Source organism: Carassius gibelio, chromosome B8, assembly GCF_023724105.1.
Source record: "Carassius gibelio isolate Cgi1373 ecotype wild population from Czech Republic chromosome B8, carGib1.2-hapl.c, whole genome shotgun sequence".
NCBI classification, from domain to species: Eukaryota; Metazoa; Chordata; class Actinopteri; order Cypriniformes; family Cyprinidae; genus Carassius; species Carassius gibelio.
The window spans coordinates 18,505,799-18,532,380 of NC_068403.1; the positions used below are offsets into that span (position 1 = coordinate 18,505,799).

Below are 26,582 nucleotides of genomic sequence, written 5' to 3' on the forward strand. Positions count from 1 at the left end.
TGATTTCAAATAAGTATTGCATGTCCATTTATTTATTTTTGTTGGTATATTTAAAGTCACTCAAAGAGATCTTGTATCATCCTGAATGGTTTTATTTTGCAGTAATAACCAACTGAATCCCTTTCATCACTTTCTATGTAAGAATTTGATGAGTTTTAAATGTAATCTTTATTGACAGACTGTTTTTAGACTGCTCCGTTCTCTTCAGGGTATCTCTACCCTAAAGGCAAATACAGTGTATACGTTCCCTTTGGGAGAGGAGCTGAGTGTTTATGGTGCTCAGAGGGACAGATGCTTGTTCAAAAAAGCCCAATCAACACAGACATCATATCACACCTCCTCTAAATACAGCCGCTCTTAAAAAGGGGCAAACACCAGCTATAAAAGCCCTAATGACAACACTAATAAAACTACAAAGACATGAAAGAGCCGGCCAAAGCCAGCAGTGAACGGCTGGCCAAAACTTCCTTCCTGCTTCTGTGTCTACTGAGGACAGAAAGAGGAAAGAGAGAGTGAAAGAGACTGGACAAATGTGTGTGTGTGAAACTTTTTGTCTGCAGTCTACTTTCTGACTGCCTGAATAGTTGTTTCAGCATGATCACATCAGTTTGCCAATTGTTAATGTACTATGAACAGTGGATCACAGCCCCCACAACTTTTTTTAACCCCTCAGAAGCTGCATGTCTTTGATCCATATTCCAAAAAAGTGGCAATAATGCAGGGAAATTTTATACATTTCCTTCTCTAACTGAGAAATTATTAAGACACTTAAGTAACATTTATTAAAGTCGGTGAACTGCTAGCAAACAAAATACCAAGGCAATTATAGGGTAAGCACAATTTGCAAACAAATATTTTATAATACAAAGTCCTGCTGGTAAACAGCATTGCAAATAGCAAACATGAAATTATTTGAGCAGATTATCAACTAACCCTGATGCATAATTGTTAGTATGCTTATTGTAGCCACTGTACATCATATGTGTTTTATAAATAAGATTAAGATTAATTGTCTGAACATTTATGTGTATTGCAATTTGAACACAAGTATTTATACCAAACGGTTACACAATTATTAAATGGCATCAAAGCAATCCTGCTTATTTCCACTTTATCTGTTTAAACAGAAGAGACGTTTTTTGCACCATCTTTATTGTCCATGGCATAATTTCCTCCCCCCTTTGTGAAAAATAGGAATACAAAGAACATAACAGATGCCTTGTTGGTCTCCGCAGTGACTTTCCCCCAGTGAGTCTTTAACAAGGCTCCAGATATTAAAAAGAGAGAACAGTTTTTCTTGACTAGGCCCAAGTCTTTTTGTGTGCATGGCAAAGAGCCACAGAAGCTGTGCTTTGTTCCATGAGAGCGGGACAAAATTATTTGTGTTTTTGTGTGTGTGTCTGGTCCACGCTTCCTCCGAAAACATTTGCATGCCTGATAAACAGCAGCATTTAGAAACTTTCTTGCCTTTGTTGTAGAAAAGGGAGAAATAAATATCATATCTTTAAACTAAACAGAATTTGATTCACTTTGAGTTTTAATCCTCTAATGTGAGTCACTGGGGACAGTAAGACAAAAACCTCAAAACACACCATAATTACAATATGCAAATTGTTTCCCCAATAGAAGCTAAACTTGACACCAATTAGATATGAAATTTGAGAAAATCTCTTATCTTATAATATTCTTTTGATAAGGGTCCACTAAACAATGAAACTAACCCCATGGTGATTCAAAAAGGACTGATTACTGGCAAATTGTTCAATTGAGTTTACATTCAAGACAAATTGTTGCTCTGAGGAAAGCACTTCGTTTTCTACTGACTCGGGAGGTATCTGCTGTTTTACGAGAAATGTGCTCAGACACATTTGGGCTTCTTATCATGTCTCCAAAGTATTTTTATATTATTAAAAGAGAAAAACATTCATAAATCACAGCAAAGTACTCTAAACAGCTTAATTAGCTTGAAGAGCCTCAATGGCCTGCAGCATTGAAGCTTCTGAATGTATTCCTGCTTGTGTGTGTGTGTGTGTATGTGTGTGTGTGTGTGTGTGTGAGTGTGTGTGTGTGTGTGATATCGTTAATGATGACATTTAGGAGATGAGAGGAAGAATAGATGTATGGGATACACACAATTAAAAGTGATGGAAAACGCTCCATCATTTAAAGATGCATCACTGCTTCAAAGATACAGCTGTGTGGAAAGGACTGACATTTTGACCTTCTGGCTTACTAACATATAAGAGTCTAATTTGAGGTGTTTAGTGTGAGCAATTTACACACACACACACACACACACACACACACATATATATATATATATATATTTATATATATATACTGTGGCATCAAAATATATTTGGACTACTAACTAATTCACACTTAGTAATGTTTGCACAGAACAATCATATTTTGCAAGCAAATAATTTGACAAAAAGTTATTTTTGATTGATAAAGGTTTGAATAAGTTTAAAGAAATTATAAATTATAAAACATTTGATATACTATTCAAAATTATGGGGGTGAAACGTTTGAAATTGCTTACTACCTGAAAATTAATTTTTCACAAAAAGGCATTTTAAATGATGAATGTTTATGGAAATAATGCATTATAAAACAAGATAAGCTTTTCAAAATAATGATATTTCTGTTACTGTTTGTGAAACTTTGCCCATAGTTAATGTGATGAGCAACACATGCGATTACTGTTGCTAAAACATCTGTGTGTGGTTTTGCTGGTTAGCAAGACACTTTTAGCAACTACTGGAAAATGCTGAAACCACACCATTTGAATGTGAGGCTAACAGGTTAATGCAGATCTAAAACTGAATTTGACATTCACAAATTCAATTAGCCTACTATGTTCATTGGTGGGCATTATTCGTCTGGCATGATTCACCACAAGTTTGTTGGATATCACAGCAGGGTTTCCTGCACTGGTTTTCAGTGTCAACTCGCATTCTGCACTTTTTGTGAAACCTCCATAAAAAGTTATCTGTTTGAATCAAGCTGGCAAATGTGACCCTGGACCACAAAACCAGTCATGAGGGTAATAAAAAAAAAAAAAAAAAAAGATTAACACACTGAACAAAGCTGAATAAATACACTCTATTAGTGTATGGTTTGTTAGGATAATTGTCAGAATAAAGTTCTTAGCAATGCATATTACTATAAAAAAAATAAGTTTTTGATATATTTATATATAATATGTATACTCTAAATAGTGCAGCATTCTTCTCATATTTCTCTCTTAAAAGTTTGGGGTGGATCTCAAAGGTAATTATATCAAGTGGGTCCTAGCATTAAAAAAAAAAAAAAGATTGTGTTCCCTTGCACTAAATTTGTAAAAATAAGTTAAGTTAGTTCTCAGAAAGAAATAAAAAAATCAGCTTAACCTTTTTCCAAAGGTTACTGAAAAGTTTGATATTTAGTTTTAAACATTGATTCATGCATTTTAAAACATTACTAATATTTTAAACATGTTAATTTTTCTCCAGATACTTTGAGATGGATTGATTCATACTTGTCAGGTCACACACAGTACAGTATGTTAGTACTGTATACAGAATTATAAGTCAGCCCCCCAAGTATATCCACTGGTGTTCCACAAGGATCTATTCTGGGTCCTTTGCTTTCCACATTGTACATCAATGATATTCCATCTGTCTGTCCTAACACTAACATCCAAATGTGTGCATTTGACCACTGTTATCTACATACATGGAAGTAGTGTGTCACAAGTTGCAAATGAACTTACAAAATCCTTGCTTCATGTCACAGCATGGCTAGAACAATGCTGTTTACAGTTGAACATCTATAAAGCAGTGTGTACTGTATGTTCTTCACTTAAACTAATAGTTCAAGTGTAGTGCCAGATATTTTTGTATCAGGAGAAAGACTACAAGTTGTATCTGAATATAAGTACCTCTGTGTTCTGATTGATTCCAGACATTCATTTAAGGCTCAGGTTAAAGGGGTCTGTAGCTGCCGCCGGGTCAGATTTAGTCTGTCAAATTTTTGATTTATTCATGATTATATGTCATCTGAGGCCGCTTTGATGTATGTGCATGCCATGATTATTTCTCATATCACTTATTGTTTAACTACTTGGTCACAAGCTAGTATAGGGGGTAGGGAAAGAGGGGACTGTAGTCCTCTCAAAAGATGTAAATTTTACCAGTCTTCTCCGTCAAAGCTTCAAGGGAATGGAACTCCATCCCATCAACAATTAGAAGCCTAGAAACTTATGGTTCTTTTCAGTTTCATTTAAAAAAAAATGAAATGGTTACTGACAGCTCAGCAATGTCAACATTTTATTCTTCTTGACAGTAGACTTCTTTGTACTACTTGGTCTTGACTATGTTGCTTTCTCCTGTACCCATCAATTTCTCCTTATGTTTTATTTTATCTACATAACCACTTATATTTGTATTTTAGTAGTGCATTCATGTATCTGTATTTTTACTGTATTTCTGTATACTGTATGTGTGTAAGATGCCCTGTTTTTGTTTTTAAGGTGACTTTTTACCATTCTGTCAAGGGTCTACCTGTTGGTCTAATTCTGGCACATTTACAGTAATTATTATTAATGTGCATTGCCCCTGTAAATAAATAAACTAAACTAAAGACTTGATAAGAAAGGGCTTCTCTTTTATGGCCTCACTTTGTCTGGACTACTGTCTGCTGAGCACTTGCTGTTTGAACAGTCTTGGAGAAGCAGTAAAAAGTATCATTCCTCTCACTCCTGTGAGCAAATGTGGCTTCATTTCACCAAACAGAGACAATGTGAAAGAAAGCGACACCAAGGTCGTTGTCCCTCACCTTGGCACAAACATGTGTCATCTAGCTCTCTGCTGTGAAGGATCACTATCCTTCTCTCTATTCAGCCGTATTTGAAGTGGCACTCACCTGTCATGCTCTCCGGACAGATGAGAAGAGAATCTCTCCTCACGAAGGCCCGCCAATCAAAGCACCTGACACTGGCCTCAAAGAGGGTTTGACGGAGGGCCTGTTGACACCCCTCAGCCGGCGCCCCTCTTCTTTTAAGCCCCACTTCTGCCTAACATCTGCAGCAAGATGAAACAGAATCATAATTGGGTGCAATCACGCAAGAGGCAAAGCCAGAGCGCTTCTTTTACAGACGAGCAAACATTACAACATGCCTAGTGCTCTTCACCCTCAGGAAAACTTGGTATAAAAGAGCTATATTTTCTTTAATGCAAACATTTTTAATTGTCTTAGACATTTAATAATGAAGTATTATGGTTTTTGAAAGGGAATGCAATTTTTCCTACCTAATCTAGATCAAAGTATCAAAGTACATTCAGTATATTAATATGCATTGTTATAATCAATGTGGGTTTTTGTATCTCTCTCTCTCTCTCTCTCTCTCTCTCTCTCGCTATATATATATATATATATATATATATATATATATATATATATGTATATATTATTAGTGCTGTCAAGCGATTAATCGTGATTAATCGCATCCAAAATATACATTTTTGTTTACATAATATATGCATGTATACTGTGTATAGTTATTATGTATATATAAATACAAACACATGCATGTTTATAAGAAAAATATGTTATGTTATATATTAAATATATATTTTTTAAATATATACTGTATATATGTGTGTTTATGTATACATTTTCATTTCAAAGTTTCTTGAGCAGCAAATCACCATACTATAATAATTTCTTAAGGATCATGTGACACTGAAGACTGGAGTAATGACTGATGCAACTTCAGCTTTGCCATCACTGGAATAAATTACATTTTAAAATATATTCAAATATAAAACTGATTTTGTTGACATAAATGCAGTAATATATAGTCAGCCTGAAACTGAACTTTTAAAGTGCTTGTAAAAGCACTGTGTGTCTTTCTGCAGAGTATGCACACTTAGATATATAAAGACAATGTACATAAAAGACACTCAAAGGACAGCAGATATAAACACACACAAAGTCAAAGTTACAAAGTCTCTATTTTTTCTCTCTCTTCATTCCACTTTCAATGCATTTGTATATCGATTGCACGCACCTCTCGTTTCATTCAAGTCAGTGGCTTCACTAGAAAGCTCAAACACTTCAATGTGACACTCAAAGGGCCCCTACAAAAGGTGTTTGTGTGTCAGGCACAAGAATGTTCCCTCTAATCACTTTCACAGTGAGAGGAGGGGATGCGAGAGAAAAAGAGGGCAAAAGAAAGAGGATTAAAACAGCGGAGTGTGTGTTTTCTCCACACTATGTTTAATCAAATACTTTTGAGAGCAGCATTTCCCAAAAGATCAGTGTGTCTCAAAGAGACTGCGTTTGAAAGATGTACCTGACCCTGTTTTCTGACGTATGTCAGCGTGTAATGCACACAAACAGAGAGGAAGAGGGGTGTTGTCTGACTCTGTTCTCACTTCAAACTATATCATATTTTTATATATATATATCAAGTCTGTAGAATATTTTAGGACCGCCCGCTTTTGACTGCCTCAGAGCAGGATTCAGCCCTGACTGCTGACTTTAGTATGTATTTTGATGTCAAGGATACACATTGCGGGGTTCATATCTATGAACACAGAGGGAATTTATACAGCTGTGAAGAACTTATAAGAGAGTTTTAAGTTCTGTTTCATTTAAAGTAGGTAGGCCTATCAAGTTATCTAAAAAAATAAATTTTAGAATGGACAATCTGGGTAAACTCTATAATCTAGAGGAGACATTTTATACACATCAGCTTCAATTATATGGTTTTGGTAAAAAATATTTGGATAGGACTGAGTGTCATGCATTGCATGCTGCATGCAACCTGCTTGAAGAATGAGCAAGAAAGAAAATGTTCAAGTCACACCAAGCATTTATACATTAATAAAGTTATTGGCTTCACAGATTCTCCAATATTCACATATTCAGCTTCAGGCATCCCTTGTAGATTTCATAATTAATTGTATGTGAATTAAAAATGAGGCTTTGATGGATAGTACAGACCTTGGAATGGAATCTAAATCAAGTATTAATTTCACATTCTGTTTTTACTGGTTTGCATGTGTGTATTTTGTATTATTCATTATTTTGTTTTTAACTTACATTTATGAATTAATTAATTAATGTGTTTATTTATCTTTGTGTTAAGGTTAGAGTAAGTTTTATTATTATTATTATTATTATTATTATTATTCATTTATTCATTCATTCATTCATTTGATTATTTATTTATTTGTGATCAAAATTAAGGTTCACAAAAAGACAATCCAGAATAATTTTAGTGGACAATTACATTTCTTCAATCCTTATTTAGTTTTTGAGACAATTTGATGAGAAATGTTTGAATGATTTCTAGACAATGACAAAGCTCAGTTTGTGACAATGTTGAGAATCTTCTGAAACTTTAAATACAGTAGATATGATGAGTATCTGATCTTATTCTTTCATATGTGAACTTACCAAATGAAGGATGTCTTTGATTTGATAAGCCTGTGCATTACTCAGTCATCGGAAATAGTTTAAATATCTTGGCCCCTCTGGTGTCATGATTTCAGTGCCTTTTCTTTCTCAAGGAATGGGAAAAGGGCCACAGGCTTTTCCTACCGTGTGTGTCTGTGTGTGAGAGTGGCAGGTGATTTGAGGCTGTTTTGATATAAGAGCTGGAGGAATGTGCATGGGTACAGTAGTCTTTGCGTGCAGGAGAGTGTCAGAAGGGGGTCGGATAGGCAAAGATGAGGTAAGTGCTCACAGCTATGAAACCGTATCTTGGACAGATTAAAAGGCATTTTCCTCTGTTCCTTTCAGCTTGTCCAGGTGTTAAGTCCTTGACATGTTCCTCATGTGTAAGGTTTCTTAGTGTGTGTGTGTACACACTCTTTTTGAGACTTGAGGCAAACACTTTTACTGTAAACGAAGCCTTTGAACTGTAATTAAGTTACAGTACAGATGTTAGTTTTCTGGATAAATGATGAAAAAGTAACCTTGATAGAAAGTAAATAAAAAAAACAGGTGGGTACTGAATACATGCACTAAAAAATGATTTTACAAATGTTCTACTCCATTATTTTTCAAGTATATATTACAGACTGATAAGTATAGTTTAGAAGGCTTTGCTTTCTGTTATAACTGAAGCTGAAGGAATGCTGATAAACATCAAGTTTTCCAAGACACAACCACTGATTAGCATTAAAAGCCGCGTTTCCACCGCAGGAACTTTACCCAGGAACTAGGGACTTTGGTCCGGTACTTGGTGTGTTTCCACCGCAGGAACCAGGAACTAAATAAAGTTCCGGGTAAAAAAATGCCCCTCAGAAAGTCCCTGCTGGCGAGGTGGTACTTTTTCAAAGTTCCGGAACTTTCGGGGGCGGGACTTTGGCGCTAAACATTCTGATTGGTTGAGTTCACGCAGCATTGGTTGAGTTCAACCACCATTTATTCAAATCAACATTTTCAAAATATTACTGTTATTGTGTCATGAAATGTAATTTAAAAAGTATTTCAGGCGAGAATGTAGTTGTTCAAAACTCAAATCTATGGTTTATTTATAAAGACAGCGCCTATTTAAAAATGTGTTTCGCCGATCTCAGAGACGGTAAGCTCCACTCGATCAGCGGGAGCTCAGTCCTCATGTATCCGCAGAGAGCAGCCTCATCTCGGATAGATCTTCTGATATGTGCCGCTGGCTCTGATGTCTCTTCAGTGGTTAAACATAAAATATAATTCAGCTGCGGAAAATCTAACAGGTTTTCTTTGGTCTGTATTCAATTTATCTATATGTTAAAATGAAAATAAAAAAGGCAAGTCTATATAATATTTCGTTTCATTGCAATGGCTGTATATAACATTACACATATCCCTGAACTAAGTACATTTCTGCAGCTGTTATTATGTTTAAATGAAAACGAAAGGAGGCAGTGGTATTTTATATCCTATTTAGTTTTATTGTAAATATACTGAGGGGAAAATAACAGTAGCCAAAGCGATCTGAGTTCACGCAGCATTGGTTGAGTTCAAACACCATTTATTTAGATCATTTTCAAATATTACTGTTATTGTGTCATGAAATGTAATTTTAAAAGTATTTCAGGCGAGAATGTAGTTGTTTAAAACTCAAATCTATGGTTTATTTATAAAGACAGCGCCTATTTAAAAATGTATTTCGCCGATCTCGTAGACGGTGAGCTCCACTCGATCAGCGGGAGCTCAGTCCTCATGTATCCGCAGAGAGCAGCCTCATCTCGGACAGATCTTCTGATATGTGCCGCTGGCTCTGATGTCTCTTTAGTGGTTAAACATAACATAATTCAGCTGCGGGGTAAATCTAACAGGTTTTCTTTGGTCTGTATTCAATTTATCTATATGTTAAAATGAAAATAAAATATTATAATATAATATTATAAATATAATATTTCGTTTCATTGTAATGGCTGCATATACACATATCCCTGAACTAAGTACATTTCTGCAGCTGTTATTATGCTTAAATGAAACCAAAGGAGGCAGTGGTATTTTATATCCTATTTCGTTTTATTGTAAATATACAGAGAGGAAAATTACAGGATTCGCGTAGTCGCTGACATCACACTCCCCAGTCGAATGCATGAAGTCAGAACTAACTACCAATGATGCAAGTCCAAAATCAGCGTACCTTTTTTTTTTTTTTTTTTTTAAATCAGCGGTACTTTGTATTGAGAAACGCGCAGACCTACGTCACCAGTCTATTTGCCTAATCTACCTGGTACTTTACACTGTGGTGGAAACGCAGAAAGCAACGGGTCTGGGGGGGAAAAAGTTCCTGGGAAAAAAAGTTCCTGGTACAAATGTTCCGGGTAATTTCGGTGGAAACGCGGCAAAAGACTTGATTGTTCCTGCTTGTCCTCATACCTGTGAAGGTAATGCTGTCCATCATGCCAGCAGCTCTCAAACATACACAATGAAATCCCCCTCTCTCAGTTCTTGGTGTGATCTACACCTAATTGCACATAAGTGCCCATTTCATTTAATGAAAGAGCTTTTTGTGTCTGTTTTGTATTTTCCTGGAAGATAAGCTGATTTCTGGGCATTAATTATTTTTAATTTCAATCACTCTTAAAGGGATAATTCACCAAAAAATAAAATTTCTCTGGTTATTTACTCACCTTTGTGTCATTCCAAACCTGCATGACATTCTTTTTTCTTCTGTGGAACCCAAAAGAAGATGATTTGTAATCGTTGCTCATTCCCATGCTATTAGCTTCGAAATATCATAAAATAGCTCCATATGACTTTTTCAAATCATATGACAGATTAAGTGAAAACACAAATTTTTGTCAGCGTTCACTGATCATTTTCCTTCTAGTACACATTATCTCAAGAACTACCGTGACTAGATGTTTGAGCTTGAGAACTGAATCAGTACAATTTGTGAACAAATCATTCAGATCATTTTTGTGAACCACTACAGCCAAGTGATTGAAAAGACTCGTTCATGAATCGGACATATTACTTCCCTTGTGAACTAGGATGGATGTCAAGATATCCAGTGATTAACAGTTTAAATTTCAGCCTGCTATTGTATGACTTCAGAAGACTTTAAACTGTAGAGTATGAGTCATATGGGCCACTTTTTTGATACTTTATGCTGCTCTTACATTCTTTTGGAAGCTTGAAAGCTCCAGTCCCATTCATTATAATTGCACAGAAAAGAGCAGCCAGCACATCATTCAAAATACCCTTTCATGTTGTAGTGAATGAACATGATTTGTCTTGAAGAATCATGAGGGGGTCAAATACCTTTCAATAAACTTATATATCTCCTTTTTCGCAAATAACTATCCTTATTTTTTAGCCCTATGTCATGACTCGTTTTCTGGTTTCCCTCTTTTTGTCTCTTTTTTTACACCACCCATGATGACTCCAATGCTCATGTCATTTATTTTTTGTTCCATTCTCTTCCTCTCATGGTGTGTGTGGAATTGTTTAGTTTCTGTGAGAGGTTCAGGCAAACACAAAGTTCCAGGGAAAATGTGCGAGTTCCCTTTCTCCTGTCCTGCCTAATCCAAACACAACTTCAGAGGAAGAGACGCTCCACATGTGGCTGCATGAAAGGAAACGCCGAACCTCGGGTGAAAAGACAACACATGAATGAAAATATCATGCCCCCCCAATCTTATCCCACACAGTTCCTCTGAAAAAAATCTCTTTGAGTTAAAATAAGGCCATTAGGCCTATATGTAATCGCCTGAGGACCGTGCGTCATCAGTATAGTTCTCCTCAATATACTTCCACAAAATGTATGTATAGTTTAGCCTATCATAATATTTTTGAGCACATTTTCTATTGCACAATATTTCATATATTAGCTAAAGCCTGAACAACCATTCAGATTGGTTTGTTCTGCAGATTCTTATTAATGTAGTTTAACTTTTTAATGTGATTGACGGGTGAAGCAATTTACAATAAAACTGAGTTGTTTCTTTGTCTTTGCATTTGTTTCTTTTCTCAAGTCTCCCTAGCTGTTTATACACAGACCGCTGTTCTGTGATGAGTTTCTGATGCTTATGACACACTAAAGCACAAAATCATAAGTTGAAATGGCTGACTTTTTGAAGACATTCAGAAAGCTAGTTTGTTGTGGTCTTTAACGGTTAACAAATACTGTGCTCTCAAAGGTGCATCGATGAGCAGCTAAATGATGGATTCAAGAAAGTTGTGAAGGTTACAGGTTAAAAAGAATAAAAGATGTATAAGAATTTAGTTTGTAGTTAAACATTAAAGAGATGCTTTCACGTGCTTTTTTCTTTAGGATATCGGGACAAATATAATTTTTCAAGCTTGGCCGACTCTTTGCAAAAGGATTCTCATGTGATCCCTCACTAATGGCACTTTTCCACCAAGCGGTATGGTTCAGTATGGTAAGGTACACAATTATGTCCATTTCCATTGTCAGTGGTTGTAAATGGTACCAAAAGAGCAAACTGTACTGTACCACTTTTTTGGTACCCTTCCATTATGGTACATTAGAGTTTGCATTGGTTTTGCATTCCATTTGAAAAATAGATATGATCCAATTTTAAAATTTGGCTACATTTAAAGTAAAATTACCTTTTTTTGGAAACCTTGGAGAACCGATATTGCTTCATAATGTTGCCTATTAGGCTTTAGAACCAAGCTCAGCCACAGTTCAAAATAGTTTATAATAGCTTTTCTCAAGTTTATTGTGTGTCGTTCATTTTTATGAGTTTATGAGTATTATTGTGGCGCTTGTCTTGGCTGAACTTTTAGGGGTTTTGTTGTGTTTGTTCAGTCATGTCAGCACTCTGCTGCAGGACTTCTTAAAGCCTCTGTCTCTTAGAAGTCCTAAGGATCACGGGAAAAGGGAAGCGCTAGAACGAAGGAGAAAGTGAAGGAGGAAGAAATCAGTGGAGAAAATTTCGCTGCAGGCTCGCTTAGTTTTATCTGCCTTTGAACAAGTCAGCTTTAATTTGACTTTGATCTCAATTTGCTGCCGCATGAATTGGCTTCCATGCACTATAATGAATGAAGAGGAAAGTTTTCTGGAGGATTTTCCTTTTCCAAAGCTCTCTCGCGCTCTCTCTTTCATCATCTCTCTCTTCCCTCCCTCTGTCTCTCATACTCAGGCCCAAAAATAAACCCCTCCAAAAGTGCCCTTTCTATTTGTAATTTCCTCAGATGGATTGAGACGGCTCTAAATCATCAAATTAAGTCGACTGAAGAGTCCTATTAGATATTTTAACCAAGCTAAAACTCTCCTTGAAGCCAGCGATTAAATTTGTTTATGCGTAAGTGCTACAAACCCCAGTGAAGTTTGAGTCCTCCACTGAAAGTTTCCCAGAATGCCTTTAGTAATAGTACAGAACGTCTTACTTAGGACATAAGAGAATAAATGAAAGCTGCTTAGCGCTCGAAGCTTAGGGGAAAGGACTTCTTTTTAATCTATCTTTTCACTCACTCATGCTCTCTCTTTCATCAGACTTTAAAGGCAGTCGGTTCACAGGTCTGTGGGATGAAACAGCCACAGACTTTGTTGAGATAGTCATAATTCACTGGTCTTTTCACAGCTCCCTGCATTCAGAGGCTTCTACGGACCTGGGCAATTAAACATAGTGCTAGTTTGGGAATCGCTCCCTTACAGGCACTGCTTTCTGGATGCTTTATTCTAAAGGCTATGACATGATGTTTAGGATCAGCCTTCGGCTTTTGTTAGTCAAAACATGCGTAGACGCTCTCGCTTTCTCTCGGGAGCATGTACATTAATCTTTGCTGAGGCCCACTGCAAACACCCAGTTGTAAATGCATTAGTGAGAGGTTTCATGGCTGAATAGGATGAAGAATGAGAGACAAAGTGTGGTGATGGCAGTAATAAAGAGATTGCTCGCAGATTCTCTCATACACACACACAGTCGCCTCACTTTCTTTCTCAAGGGAAGTAACAGGTTGACACAATGAACAGCTGGACAGATTCTCACTGACACCCCTCTCCTTAAACACACACACACTGCTCAAGACCTTTGCCTGAATTTTAGTTTTACTTTTTTCATTTCAGTGAATTTTTTTCACTAGTTCATTCAATCACTTTTGAGAAATAAAAACAATTGTGTTAATTTAACAGCTGTCCTTTCTGATCATAAAATAGTTCCCACAATTTTTTTTATTCTGTCATCATGTACTCACTTTCTTCTTTGGAACATAAAAGAACATGAAACTTTTTTAAAAAAAATATAGTTTTTTGTTCTGTATTTTGTTTTGTTTGTCTGCATGATGGAAAATGAATGGTCAACAAAACATTACCAACATTCTTTAAAATATATTTTGTGTTCCATATTTTAGTTTATTAACACATGTAATGCCATACGATTCCTAACAATGAGATACGATATTTAATCATGAAATAATGTAATATGTATTTTTATGTAAACAACAACAACAACAAAAAAACATGAAACATGACATTTATTTTATTATTGATTTTATTTGGCATGCAAAGACAGAGCGATGGACATAGAGGTACAGAGCCAGTCTACAGATTTTGAACAATTGGACATGACAGATTTCACAGAAAATCACATAGTGGATGATGGCAACAGACTGTGATTTTTTTTTTACTTCAGATTTTGATTCCATCCAGTTGGAAGAAAGAAAAAAAAAACATTTTAAATATGCACTATACTTTTCATTTGTCATGTGTCTCCTAGCAACAAAGTGCATGTATCTGCATGAGTTTTTTTGTATTCGGAATGACTTGGAAGTAGTGTGTGATCTTCAGTTGTTTAATGTATGATGCCCAGTTTTTCTCAGAAACCATTAACAAAGTCACCAATGATGCCTAGAGCTTTAAAATCTGTTCAGATTTTAAAAGTTGTGTAGTGTGTGCCAACCTTTAACAAAACCAAGAACACCTTTGCAATCACATAGTACAAAATAATAATTATAATAATAATTTCCTTGTGTGTCTAGTAATTAATATAGTCTTTGTCTATAGGTGTTGGTGTTAGAAGATCTGGATTATCTGAGAGGCAAGTCAGGGGTCGATTGCAATGAAAGGGCCAGTATTTAAGTATAGGGAGAAAGAAGAGGACTCTAATCTAATTTGACTGGAGTGTGTGTCTGTGTGTGCGTCTTCTCAGTAAGAGAGTACTGTGGGAATAACCCAAGAAGGCTTTCTGTGTGAATGGTTCCTCCTGAGCCAAAACCAGTGGGGTGTCCCCATATCCTCTTTTTTCCATCCCTCTCTCTTTCCGTCACCCCTTCTGATTCTTAACCCCCAGTACTTCTGATTCCATCCTGTCCACTCAGACAGAGACAGATTAGACGACAGAAAGAGGGCAAGAGCAAGAAACATAGAGTCCCTCCTGATTAGTGACTGACACTCAAGTGCCCCAACAAGAACTCTGGGTACTTTTCAGTCACTTCATTACGTCAAAAGTACTTTGCAAACTTAAATACTGTTCTAAAATCTAAATATTGAAGAAGGATTCAAGTTATGCTGATTTATTGCAGTGTTACTTCACATGAGACAGTTTCAGTGTGGATGATTTAATGCCTTTGCATTTAATGCCATGATTCTCACATATATACTAACCCACATTTAAAGGTTTAATCTTTAATAAGCACATTTGCAATTAAATGACAGACAACTCATTTCACAAGCATTGGGGTTGTGAAAAATGTCATTTCAGTGTTTGGCTTGCCTGTCTGGGGTTTCAAGTTCAGTTAAAAGATGGCCACTTGAAAGCTGAATGAGGTCAGAGTGAAGAGCGGCTCTGAAGACGGGCTCTCAAAGTGAGTTTCTGACACTTCTATTACTAAGACGACACATGAAGTCATCCGTGTTTACTACACACATCAGAGCTCTCCATCAAGCCCACAAATCAACCCAACCGCAAGAACTGCAATGTTTTGATGTTGTTTCAGAGGCCTTTGTTTATTGATTATCTCTGATGTGATCCAGTTTTGAGTTATGATTAATACGCTTATAATGTGGATTATATGTGTCATAAATTAAAATAAACTAAGCCAAATCTGTTAATGGCCAATGAATGTTTATTGTGGTGACTCTTAAAAAATATTAATGTGTCATACATCAAGGGAAAAAAAACTGTTTACAATTCGGAATTTACTTTTTGAAGTTTTTTATTTTATGCAATGCTTTTCAGCTGTCAGTGCTAATTCTTACAACAATTGAAAATCTATTCATGTTTTTTTTTTTTTATGTGAGCCTAGATAATTATGTATCTGATATATAAAGGGACACATTAAGATGTATTAATAAATTATATGTTATTGAACCATTAAAACCATATGTGCATAAAACACAGCAGGCTTTGAAGTAGTCAAGCACTTAAATTATTAATCGATGAGCTCACAAGCCTTTCCTCAAATCATCTGACCCTTTAGAGAAGTGAAGCAAGTTTTTAAACAGCCTTTTGCATTTTGAAAATTAGAGGGATCTATGCAATGAGGGGATTAAATTTGTACTCTGTGATTCTGAATTCTTACTCAGACAGACATGTCTGCACCGCTGGATAACTTTCATCCTTTGCTGGTCAGTCAAGAATGAAAGAATTTTGCACATGCTTGCGCAATCACAGAGATATCTGACTTAAATGTAATACTTGTGGGTAGAGACTATAGAATATTACAGAATATTAATAGCAGGCTCTTCTTTAATAAATTCATTGCACAGTATGTTTGATATAAGACTATATAATAAAATTACATATATACATTCATTTAAAAGTCTATGGTCTTATTGTGGTTTTTTGAAGCTACATTTATTTACAAAAATACAGTAAAATTTGTAAATATTATTACAGTTCAAAATAAATGTTTTCTTTCTTTCTTTCTTTATATATATATATATATATATATATATATATATATATATATATATATATATACGTGCTGGTCATATAATAAAAATATCATCAAAAAGTAGATTTTTTGCACTAATTCAAAAAGTGAAACTTGTATATTATATTAGTTCATTACACACAGACTGATATATTTCAAATGTTTATTTCTTTTAATTTTGATGATTATAACTGACAACTAAGGAAAATCCCAAATTCAGTATCTCAGAAAATATAGAATATTGTGAAAAGGTTCAATATTGAAGACACCTGGTGCCACACGCTAATCAGCTAATTAACTATTAATATTAAATTAATATTAACGGCCTTTAAATGGTCTCTCAGTCTAGTTCTGTAGGCTACACAACCATGGGGAAGACTGCTGACTTGACAGTTGTCCAAAAGACGACCATTGATACCTTGCACAAGGAGGGCAAGACACAAAAGGTCATTGCAAAAGAGGCTGGCTATTCACAGAGCTCTGTGTCCAAACACATTAATAGAGAGGCAAAGGGAAGGAAAAGATGTGATAGAAATAAGTGTACAAGCAATACGGATAACCGCACCCTGGAGAGGATTGTGAAACAAAACCCATTCAAAAATGTGGGGGAGATTCACAAAGAGTGGACTGCAGCTAGATTCGGTGCTTCAAGAACCACTACGCACAGGACGTATGCAAGACATGGGTTTCAGCTGCATTCCTTGTGTAAAGCCACTCTTGAACAACTGACAGCGTCAGAGGCGTCTAAAGACAAAAAGGACTGGACTGCTGCTGAGTTGTCCAAAGTTATGTTCTCTGATGAAAGTAAATTTTGCATTTCATCAGGGTCCCAGAGTCTGGAGGTAGAGAGGAGAGGCACACAAACCATATTGCTTGAGGTCCAGTGTAAACTTTCCACAGTCAGTGATGGTTTGGGGTGCCATGTCATCTGCTGATGTTGGTCCTGAGGTCCAAGGTCAACGGAGCCGTAGAAAGTTTTAGAGCACTTCATGCTTCCTGCCGCTGACCAACTTTATGGAGATGCAGATTTCATTTTTTTTTTTTTTTGTTCATCTTAAAAGTTCTTTCTTCACAGCAGATCATTCAGTGTACTGTTTGAGTACATGAATTACTCCGGGATATTGGTTTGTTTGAACTCAGAAGGAGTGTCAGCCACATTAAAAAAGTTAACAGCTTAAGTCATTTGTGGATTAATCCGTATTGGAGATGCGAACCGTTTAAAACGATTCAGTTCGATTTGGTGAACTGGTTCAAAAAGATCCGGTTACATTGAATGATTCGTTCGCAAACCGGATATCACAAACTGCTTTGTTTTGAACTCTCTCTCACAACAGACATGGAAGAGAAGACAATGCTGAATAAAGTCGTAGTTTTTGCTATTTTTGGACCAAAATGTATTTTCTAACTGACCCTCTGATGTCACATGGACTACTTTGAAGATGTTTTTCTTACCTTTCTGGACATGGACAGTATACCGTTCACACAGCTTCAATGGAGGGACAGAGAGCTCTCGGACTAAATCTAAAATATCTTAAACTGTGTTCCGAAGATAAACTGAGGTCTTACAGGTTTGGAACAACATGAGGGTAAGTTATTAATGACATAATTTTGCTATTTGGGTGAACTATCCTTTTAACCCCATGGAAAATCTATGGGGTATTGTGAAGAGGAAGATGTGATAAGCCAGACCCAACAATGCAGAAGAGCTGAAGGCCACTATCAGAGTAACCTGGGCTCTCATAACACATGAACAGTGCCACAGACTGATCGACTCTATGCCACGCCGCATTGCTGCAGTAATTCAGGCAAAAGGAGCCCCAACTGAGTATTGAGTGATGTACATGCTCATACTTTTCATGTTATACTTTTCAGTTGGCAAAGATTTCTAAAAATCCTTTCTTTGTATTGGTCTTAAGAAATATTCTAAATTTCTGAGATACTGAATTTGGGATTTTCCTTAGTTGTCAGTTATAATCATCAAAATTAAAAGAAATAAACATTTGAAATATATCAGTCCACGTGTAATGAATGAATATAATATACAAGTTTCATTTTTTTTATTGGAATAACTTTTTTTTTTTTAATTGGAAACAACTTTTTGATTATATTCTAATTATATGACCAGCACCTGTATATATATATATATATATATATATATATATATATATATATATATATATATATATATATATATATGTATGTATGTATGTATGTATGTATGTATGTATGTATAGCAGCCATTACATCTTCAGTATCTTCATATTATATTCATATTTTTCACATTTTTGATATTTATTATTAACTTAATATTGTTGAAAGCTGTGATATTTTTAGGATTCTTTGATCATTAGAAAGTCCAAAAAAAGATAAAAAGTCTAAAGAAATATATAATCTTTATACAAATCTACTTGATAACACAAGTATGCAGCCTGATTCAAAGTACAATATCGTTTGAGAGGAGAACAGAGACATGGTAAGAAGATTAAGACTGTGGTCCTCCTGTATCTGTAACCAACATGGCCTTCAGGGCTTAAATCCACCAGCAGCTCCAACTCTTCAAACCACACACATACTGCAATATAAAAATAAGCTGTATGAATTCAAGCTGATACTTGCTTTTTCCCCCCAACACACGGTTTGAAGTGTGCAAAGATTCACTTTGACTTTTGCAGCTGACGACTGTAGGAGGATCAGTGATGAAAAAAAGGCGTTTTGTTGAGGAGGATGAGGTGATTGGGGACGACCTCTGCATCCACCTCGTCTCAGATGTAGGTCTCTCCTGTTGTACCACATTCTTGGCATGTAAAACGTCACCAAAAACATAAGCTTTGACTCTTAGAAAAAAAAAAAGCTAATAAGATTTCCATTCATTTAAACTTATCAAAATTCCCACTAGAGCCCGGGGAGCTTTCTTTCTCGCAACCCTCTTTTCTTTCATCCATGGTTAAATATGTAAATAAAATGTCTAAAGTCATTCTTCAAAGGGGAACAAAAGAAAAAAGGGGGGCTGAGAGAGGGGGGAGGCAGCCCTAAAATGCCTTCCTTTCTCCATAACATTAGCCAGAGGGGGGCCAGCTTCTAGGCAGAGAGGAACAGCAGGGGAGCGCACAGGCTCCATAGAATCACACATCTCCCCAATCCCTCACACAAAAAACATGAAATATCTTTTCAGTCTGAGCCATCAAAGGGCCTCCCTTCTCTTTATTAGTTACAGAATTATCTCACACTTTCTGATTTCCACCAAGATGGATCCCAGCGAGCTGCTGCTGCTGCTGTGCTTTGGAAGAGATAAAGTTCATGCATGTGTGTGTTTGTGTGTGTGGGTGGGTGGATATAAAGGATAACTGTAGAACGGACTGCGTATGAAACGGTGAGGGTGGTGGATGCTAGACGCTGAAATAAACAAACACAAAACATGAAAGGGAATGTAGGAGCTGCCAAGGCTACTGATGATAAAAATTGAATGGTCATGATTCTCCACTCTGTTCTTCTGCCATTCTTCAAAGCGATTTCCTCATGGACTGCAAAACAATCACAGAACAGAAACGTGTAAAATAAACTGGGAGCAAGTCGGCTGAGGCTGAATGCGCAACGGCACGGGTATCCCGTTAAAATTCTGTCTTTTTTTTTTATTTGTTTGTTTTAGCAGCATCAATCAGTGAGTTAATGAGGCCGACTCTGTGCTTCATACAGTGCTCTGATATGTTACACATCCTGAAAGACTTCACTAATAGCAAAAGCATTGAAAAGATGTTTACATATCAAAGTAAAGAGAAATTATGATATGTATGTACATGTGATCATCATTATTAACAACACCGGGGTTAAACGGCATGTCAAACAGGCATTTATGAATGAAAAATCCTTTTAATAAACTGGCCAAACCTGGTTTACTGGTGTTTATTGGTCTTCTAGAATTGTCAAACTGGTCTGTTGGCTGGTTTAAGGGAGGTTTTTTTTTAGGCAGGCACTTTTTTCAAACCAGCGTATATTGCAGTTCATGGTTTGCATTTTATTTGTTTGTGCATTCCCCTGATCAAACTCATGACCTTAGTTATGATACGTCATAGCAAAGTATGTTTTTCCATAACTTGAACTCATCAAAATAATTTACCATATTAAAAAAATTGAGACAGCATTTAAAGCTTAAGGTGGATTTTTACAGTGGAGTGCAATACTCTGCTGTTTAAGCTGAAGAATACCAGGTGAATGTCATAAACTTTTTAAACAAAACCTGTTTGACAGACTGTCTGTTTACATCTTGACATCCAAATGATATAAAAACTATCACAAAATCACATAAAGATGTGTTTTCTGAGTTATCAGGTTGCAAAATTTGCTGATTTAACCAAAACAACTTGCAAATGAGGAAAAAGATTAGCTATTTATAATACTGCAATACCAAATTTCAAGAATCATTTGAACGAATTTGATTCAAATTACTGACCAAGATGGACAATTTGCATACCAAGTAGTGCTCAGCGTGGCTTCAATTGCATTATATTGAGTTTGTTAATGTCTCTGGGGAATATCAATAGTGATTAAAGTGACTGAGACTATCTCAATCTTGTAAGCTGTCTCACACAACTCAAAGTAGGACTGGCTTAGTTTCGTTTTTTCAAATACGTTGAAAAGCACTTTACAAGCTGTCATAAAAAAGCTTTTAGAGTGTTCTGACAAACATCTCCTGAAAACCACGTTCTTCATGTGTTGCACAGATAACTCATGGTTTTACTGGGTAACATGATAGAGCACTGTGGTATCTGGTATATCTTGCTCCATGAGGCCCTCTGTCCCTTCTTTATGGCTGCCACATGAGAATACCAACAACAGCTAGCTCAAGCAAAGGCAATTTTCAACATCTTTTTGAGCTGATGTTGCTTTAACATGAACTACACTTCTTTTATATCAACTCTGTTGAGTGTTTTACATTGCTAAAATACCCAACAGAGCATTAATCCTCATCCATGCTTACACAGTGACTGTAGAACTCTGACATGTCAACTCCATAATACCAATACTTTAATGCATGCAATGTGCTATGAGAGTGCATAGCTGCCCTAGAGGAGAGGTAAGACAAGGCCTTGGCTTGCCAGCCCTTAGCACCTGTATGAGTCGTAGATGAATCCACTAATACAAGACTGAAAAGCTCTTTGTCTAAGAATTCATCCTTAAGGCATTTTCATCTAGTACTTTTGCAAGTATTTACAATTGAGAGCAGAGGGTGAAGAATGGAAACTGCCATAGCATAAGTTAAGAATTTCTTTTATGTCATTACACACCCACATCTGCTTACAAGGCCACTTGTTCTATGATTGTATGTTCAGGACAGAATTTTACATATTCATTTAAAGAATTGAAACTGCAGCAGATTTATAAAAGCACTCAGTGTTGTGTACAAAACGTCTGAATTAATGTGATTTCTGCCACAACGTAGTCTTTGTTATTTAAGCATTGGTGTGAATTGTTCAAGTGTACAAGTGAACCACTGCAAAATGACTTTGGAACTTATATAATGCATTTAAAAAAAAATCATGTTTATGTTTAAAATAAAGAGGCAGTCAAGGGCCCAGGAACACTAAAATGTCAGTGGTCTTTTTTGATTTATGAGTAAAATGAGGTCTGTGGTTAACATTCCTGTAAGAGACTTTCATTTTGTTCGAACATAAATTACAGTCATAACGGAAATGTGAATTTTGAAAATAGTTTTTTTTTTTTACATTTAAGGTGCAGGCAAGGATGTTGAATATATGCTTACTGAAACACTTTTGTCTTTGTACAGCAATTTATACTTGCATAGGAATTTATGTTTAAAAAAAAGGATACAAAAATGTACATAATGTTGCAGCATGTTACTTTTTACTCATAAACTGAAAAACACCATTCTAAAATAAACTCCTAGGAACTTCAGAGGGAAAGTCAGGATATAATATAGGTTACTACATAGGCTGCATATATATAAACATAAACAATCTCTTTGGAAATTGTCTTGAAGAAAGAGAATGTGGCACATTTTGATCATAAACTGACATTTCGCATCTTTTATTAATAACATCTCAAAAGCCACATGGTTTCACTTTTTGTCATTCAGATGCGTGTGGTGAGAGAAAAAACATACTTTAGCCATCAGTTCTTAATTTAGTCAGCATTAAAAAGCTAGGGGAATTTCAAGGAATAAAACTCTCCTTTCTCTCCACACTCTCTTCCCACAGTGGTCGGAGCGTGAAAATCGTCAGTTGTGGAGAGAAAAGGGACACATCTCGAGTGGAAAGCCACGGAATCCTTTTGGTCGCGTTCGGCGAGAGATTTCTCGCTGACTTGCGCCGAAAAGTGTATCGTAAATCATCAGAGGGATTTCGTCGGGGGGGAGAAAACAACAACAAATGGCCAGTGAGTAATTTACTGTGATCTTGTGGTAAAATGGTGACGAGGATTTGAGGTCTACACAGCCAGTTCCGCACGGTTTAAGGATAATCAGTGTGTCAGTTTGGGCTTTCTTATGTAAAGCAGCTGTCTTTGAAGGCGGATCTTTTGGCAGGTTGGTTCAGGACGGTGGCAGAGGAGCTCAGACACAGACCGCGCGCGAGGCAGCGAGCAACTCTTGACGGAGCAGCGGAGTGTGACACGAGCTGAAGTGAATATTCTCACGTTTATCGAGCGGATTCATTCATTCATTTTCAGATGACTGCGATAAAACGACGCCGTGCCTTCAGTTTGTTTAGTTTGGATAGACTTTGCGGAGGAAGAATGTGGAAAATAATGCGAGAGCGAGTTGAAAAGTTAGTGTAGTTTCTTGAGGGAAACGGAACGTCAACATTATCTCACAGGAGAAGACCAAAAGAGTTTCAGAAGAAGGAATTATAATTTGTGGACTGGGAATTGAACATAAACTCTGTCAAACCTCTCTATGGTGAAAGCTTTCTAATACTTATATTTCCAAAAAATCTTACTTTTGAACTGGACTGATTGTTTGGAATCTGAGTTACTGACTCAGTTCCATTAATTCACAAAGGAAAACAAATTCATCCTCACCTTGCACAATTTTCTGGGATACAATTATTTTTTTAGTAAACCGAATACAATTATAAAGAGTGATAATGAAGCAACTTTTCTAGTAAAAAATACAGAGCTTTTTTTTTTGAAAGACGATCCCTGTTACATGAATTTATATTAAAAGACAATGTTTGCTGCCACTTTTGGACTCAGCCTTGTGCTGCTGTGCATTGTCAGGTTTTGTTCTGCTATCAGCTCCATCGACCCAGACCGGCCAGGTGAAGGAAGATGCCAAGAGATCGCCATTCCACTCTGTAAGGACATTGGCTACAACTTGACAGTTATGCCGAACTTAATGGGACATGAAGATCAAAGTGAGGCAGCCATAAAGCTGCACGAGTTTGCTCCGCTGATTGAGTTCGGCTGCCACAGTCATCTGAAGTTTTTCTTGTGCTCGCTCTACGCTCCCATGTGCACGGAGCAGGTATCCACACCCATCCCAGCGTGCCGCGTAATGTGTGAGCAGGCAAGGCAGAAGTGTTCTCCAATCATGGAGCAGTTTAACTTCCACTGGCCTAAGTCACTAGACTGTTCCAGACTGCCAAATAAAAATGACCCCAATTATCTCTGTATGGAGGCACCCAACAATGGCACTGACGAGCCCCCAAAAGGCTCCCACACTCAGCCGCCAGACTCCCGCCCCCCTCGGCCAGGTAACAGCCAAGAACTGCCAATAAAGGAAAGGGTCGGTAAGACGACATGCAGCAATCCTGGAAAGTTTCATTATGTTCAGAAGAGCGAGTCCTGTGCTCCCAAGTGTTACTCCAATGTTGATGTGTACTGGAGCAAGGGTGACAAGCGCTTCTCCATGGTGTGGATTGCCATCTGGTCCATCCTGTGCTTCATCTCCAGTGCCTTTACCGTCCTCACCTTCCTCATCGATCCACAGCGCTTCAAGTACCCCGAGCGACCCATTATCTTCTTGTCTATGTCTTATTGTGTCTACTCTGTGGGCTTTCTTATAAGACTTTTCGTGGGGGTGGAAAATGTGGCCTGTGACCGTGACGGTGGCGTTCAGTACATTATCCAGGAAGGCTTGGAAAGCACTGGCTGCACTATAGTCTTCCTCATTCTTTATTACTTCGGAATGGCCAGTTCCCTGTGGTGGGTTATTCTGACTCTCACATGGTTCCTCGCAGCTGGGAAAAAATGGGGTCATGAGGCCATCGAAGCCAACAGCAGCTACTTCCATCTAGCGGCATGGGCCATACCAGCTATTAAGACCATCATGATCCTGGTTATGAGGAAGGTAGCGGGAGATGAGCTCACAGGGGTCTGCTATGTGGGCAGCATGGATGTCAAAGCCTTGACGGGTTTTGTTCTTATTCCCCTCTCTTGCTACCTCATTATTGGCACTTCCTTTCTGCTCTCAGGGTTTGTGGCGCTCTTTCACATCCGTAAGGTCATGAAGACCGAAGGAGAGAATACGGATAAGCTGGAGAAGCTGATGGTTCGGATCGGGGTCTTCTCTGTGCTCTACACAGTCCCCGCCACTTGCGTCATCGCCTGCTATTTTTACGAGCGTCTCAACATGGATTATTGGAAAATTCTAGCAGGAGAGCAGAAGTGCACTGAGGACAGTAAGAGCGGCGAGGAGTGTGTGATGAAGAGCTCCATCCCGGCTATGGAGATCTTCATGGTTAAGATTTTTATGTTGCTGGTGGTGGGCATCACCAGTGGCATGTGGATCTGGACCTCTAAAACGCTACAGTCGTGGCAAAATGTTTTCAGCCGCAAACTTAAAAAGAAGACGAGGAGGAAGGCTGCATGTGTTTTCACAGGAAGTGGACCTTACCTCAAGCCTCATCCTGCACTGAAAGGACATAAAGCCAAGTATGAACCGGCCGGTCCTCCTGCGACCTGTGTATGAGCTGGGCCTCTATACACAAACAAACGGCCAAGAAATTAAGTAAATGCTGGACTTTAACGAACTGCTTTACAAAGAGACAAGCCAGCAAAGGACACAACCATGACCGTATTTATTGTAGGCAAATTTCAGATGCAACGTCCCCAACAGGTTTTTTTAGTTCTTGGTGCTTGTACTACATCTGAAACTTTGCATACTTTGGGGACAGTTTTGTGAAACAAAGAAAAAGGGAGCGAGACCCTATTACTGTCATTGGGATGCCTGTATCATGTCATGTGCAATAGTTGTTTCCCTTAGTGACAGAGAGAAAGGGACTCTGATACTGTAGGGCTGTGATTAAAGACAATGAAAGGACTCGACAAACAATGGGTGTGAATGGCTCGGGGAAAAGCGGCTCCTCCATGGCGTAGTCGTGTGGCTTTTCTATGGAAATGAAGGCCGTGTCATACACAACTGCATTGACATTGGAGTGCAGCTGCTCAATAAGGCCTCGGCAGAGAATGAACTGCCTATTTTTAGGCCTTTTCATGGAACAAAGTAAATCTTTAAGCACTAAATATTGCCAACACAAAGAGAGAAACTTGTTATTTGAGTTGTTTTGTACAGTCAGTTCATGCCCTCTGGTCTGTTTTGTTATACCAAGCTCTTTTTAATGTCCTAAATTCATTTGTGTATATTTCTAAAGGTTCATATTTTATAAGAATAAATAAAAAAATTTAGTTTTAAATCTCTGAAATGAAAAGCAAACGCTTTTATTATTTGCATTGAGTTTGAAAAGTGTTTCTCCAATGAAGCAAAAGGTGTGTCACCATTAATATTTCTTATAGGCAATACCTTACCAAAAACTCAAAACCTACAGTAAAGGGCTTATCAAGTACTTATTTACTCACGCTTATGTAGTTCCAAACATGTATGACTTTCTTTTTTCTATGGAACACAAAAGAAGTTCATACAATGGCAGTCAGTGGTGTTCACAGCAATATTGAACCCAGACTTTCATTGTATGGAGGGGAAAAAAACAAGACATTTTTCAAAATATCTTCTTTTGTGTTAGAATAAAGAAATGTTGTACAGGTTTGAGTGTGTGTGTGTGTGTGTATATATATATATATATATATATATATATATATATATATATATATATATACACACAAACTTAAATGTCATCAAATAATGTTGTCAGTATTTTGAAAGACCTTTTTTCTTTTTATGGCTTTCATATTTCTGTCTATTTAAAATTAATCTATTCACTTCCATGTTTCATTGATAAGCAATAATGCAAAAGCAGAGGCTTTAAAGTTTGTTTTGTTTTGGTCTCGAG

General features: G+C 37.0%; 1 protein-coding gene across 1 annotated transcript; it reads left to right on the forward strand.

The window, feature by feature from the left end:
- The first annotated feature begins 22,626 nt into the window (after positions 1-22,626).
- LOC127964265 (frizzled-10-B) lies at positions 22,627-26,026 on the forward strand. Its single transcript, XM_052564408.1, has one exon. The coding sequence runs from the start codon at positions 23,522-23,524 to the stop codon at positions 25,262-25,264; it is 1,743 nt and encodes a 580-aa protein (XP_052420368.1). The 5' UTR covers positions 22,627-23,521; the 3' UTR covers positions 25,265-26,026.
- The last annotated feature ends 556 nt before the right edge of the window (positions 26,027-26,582 follow it).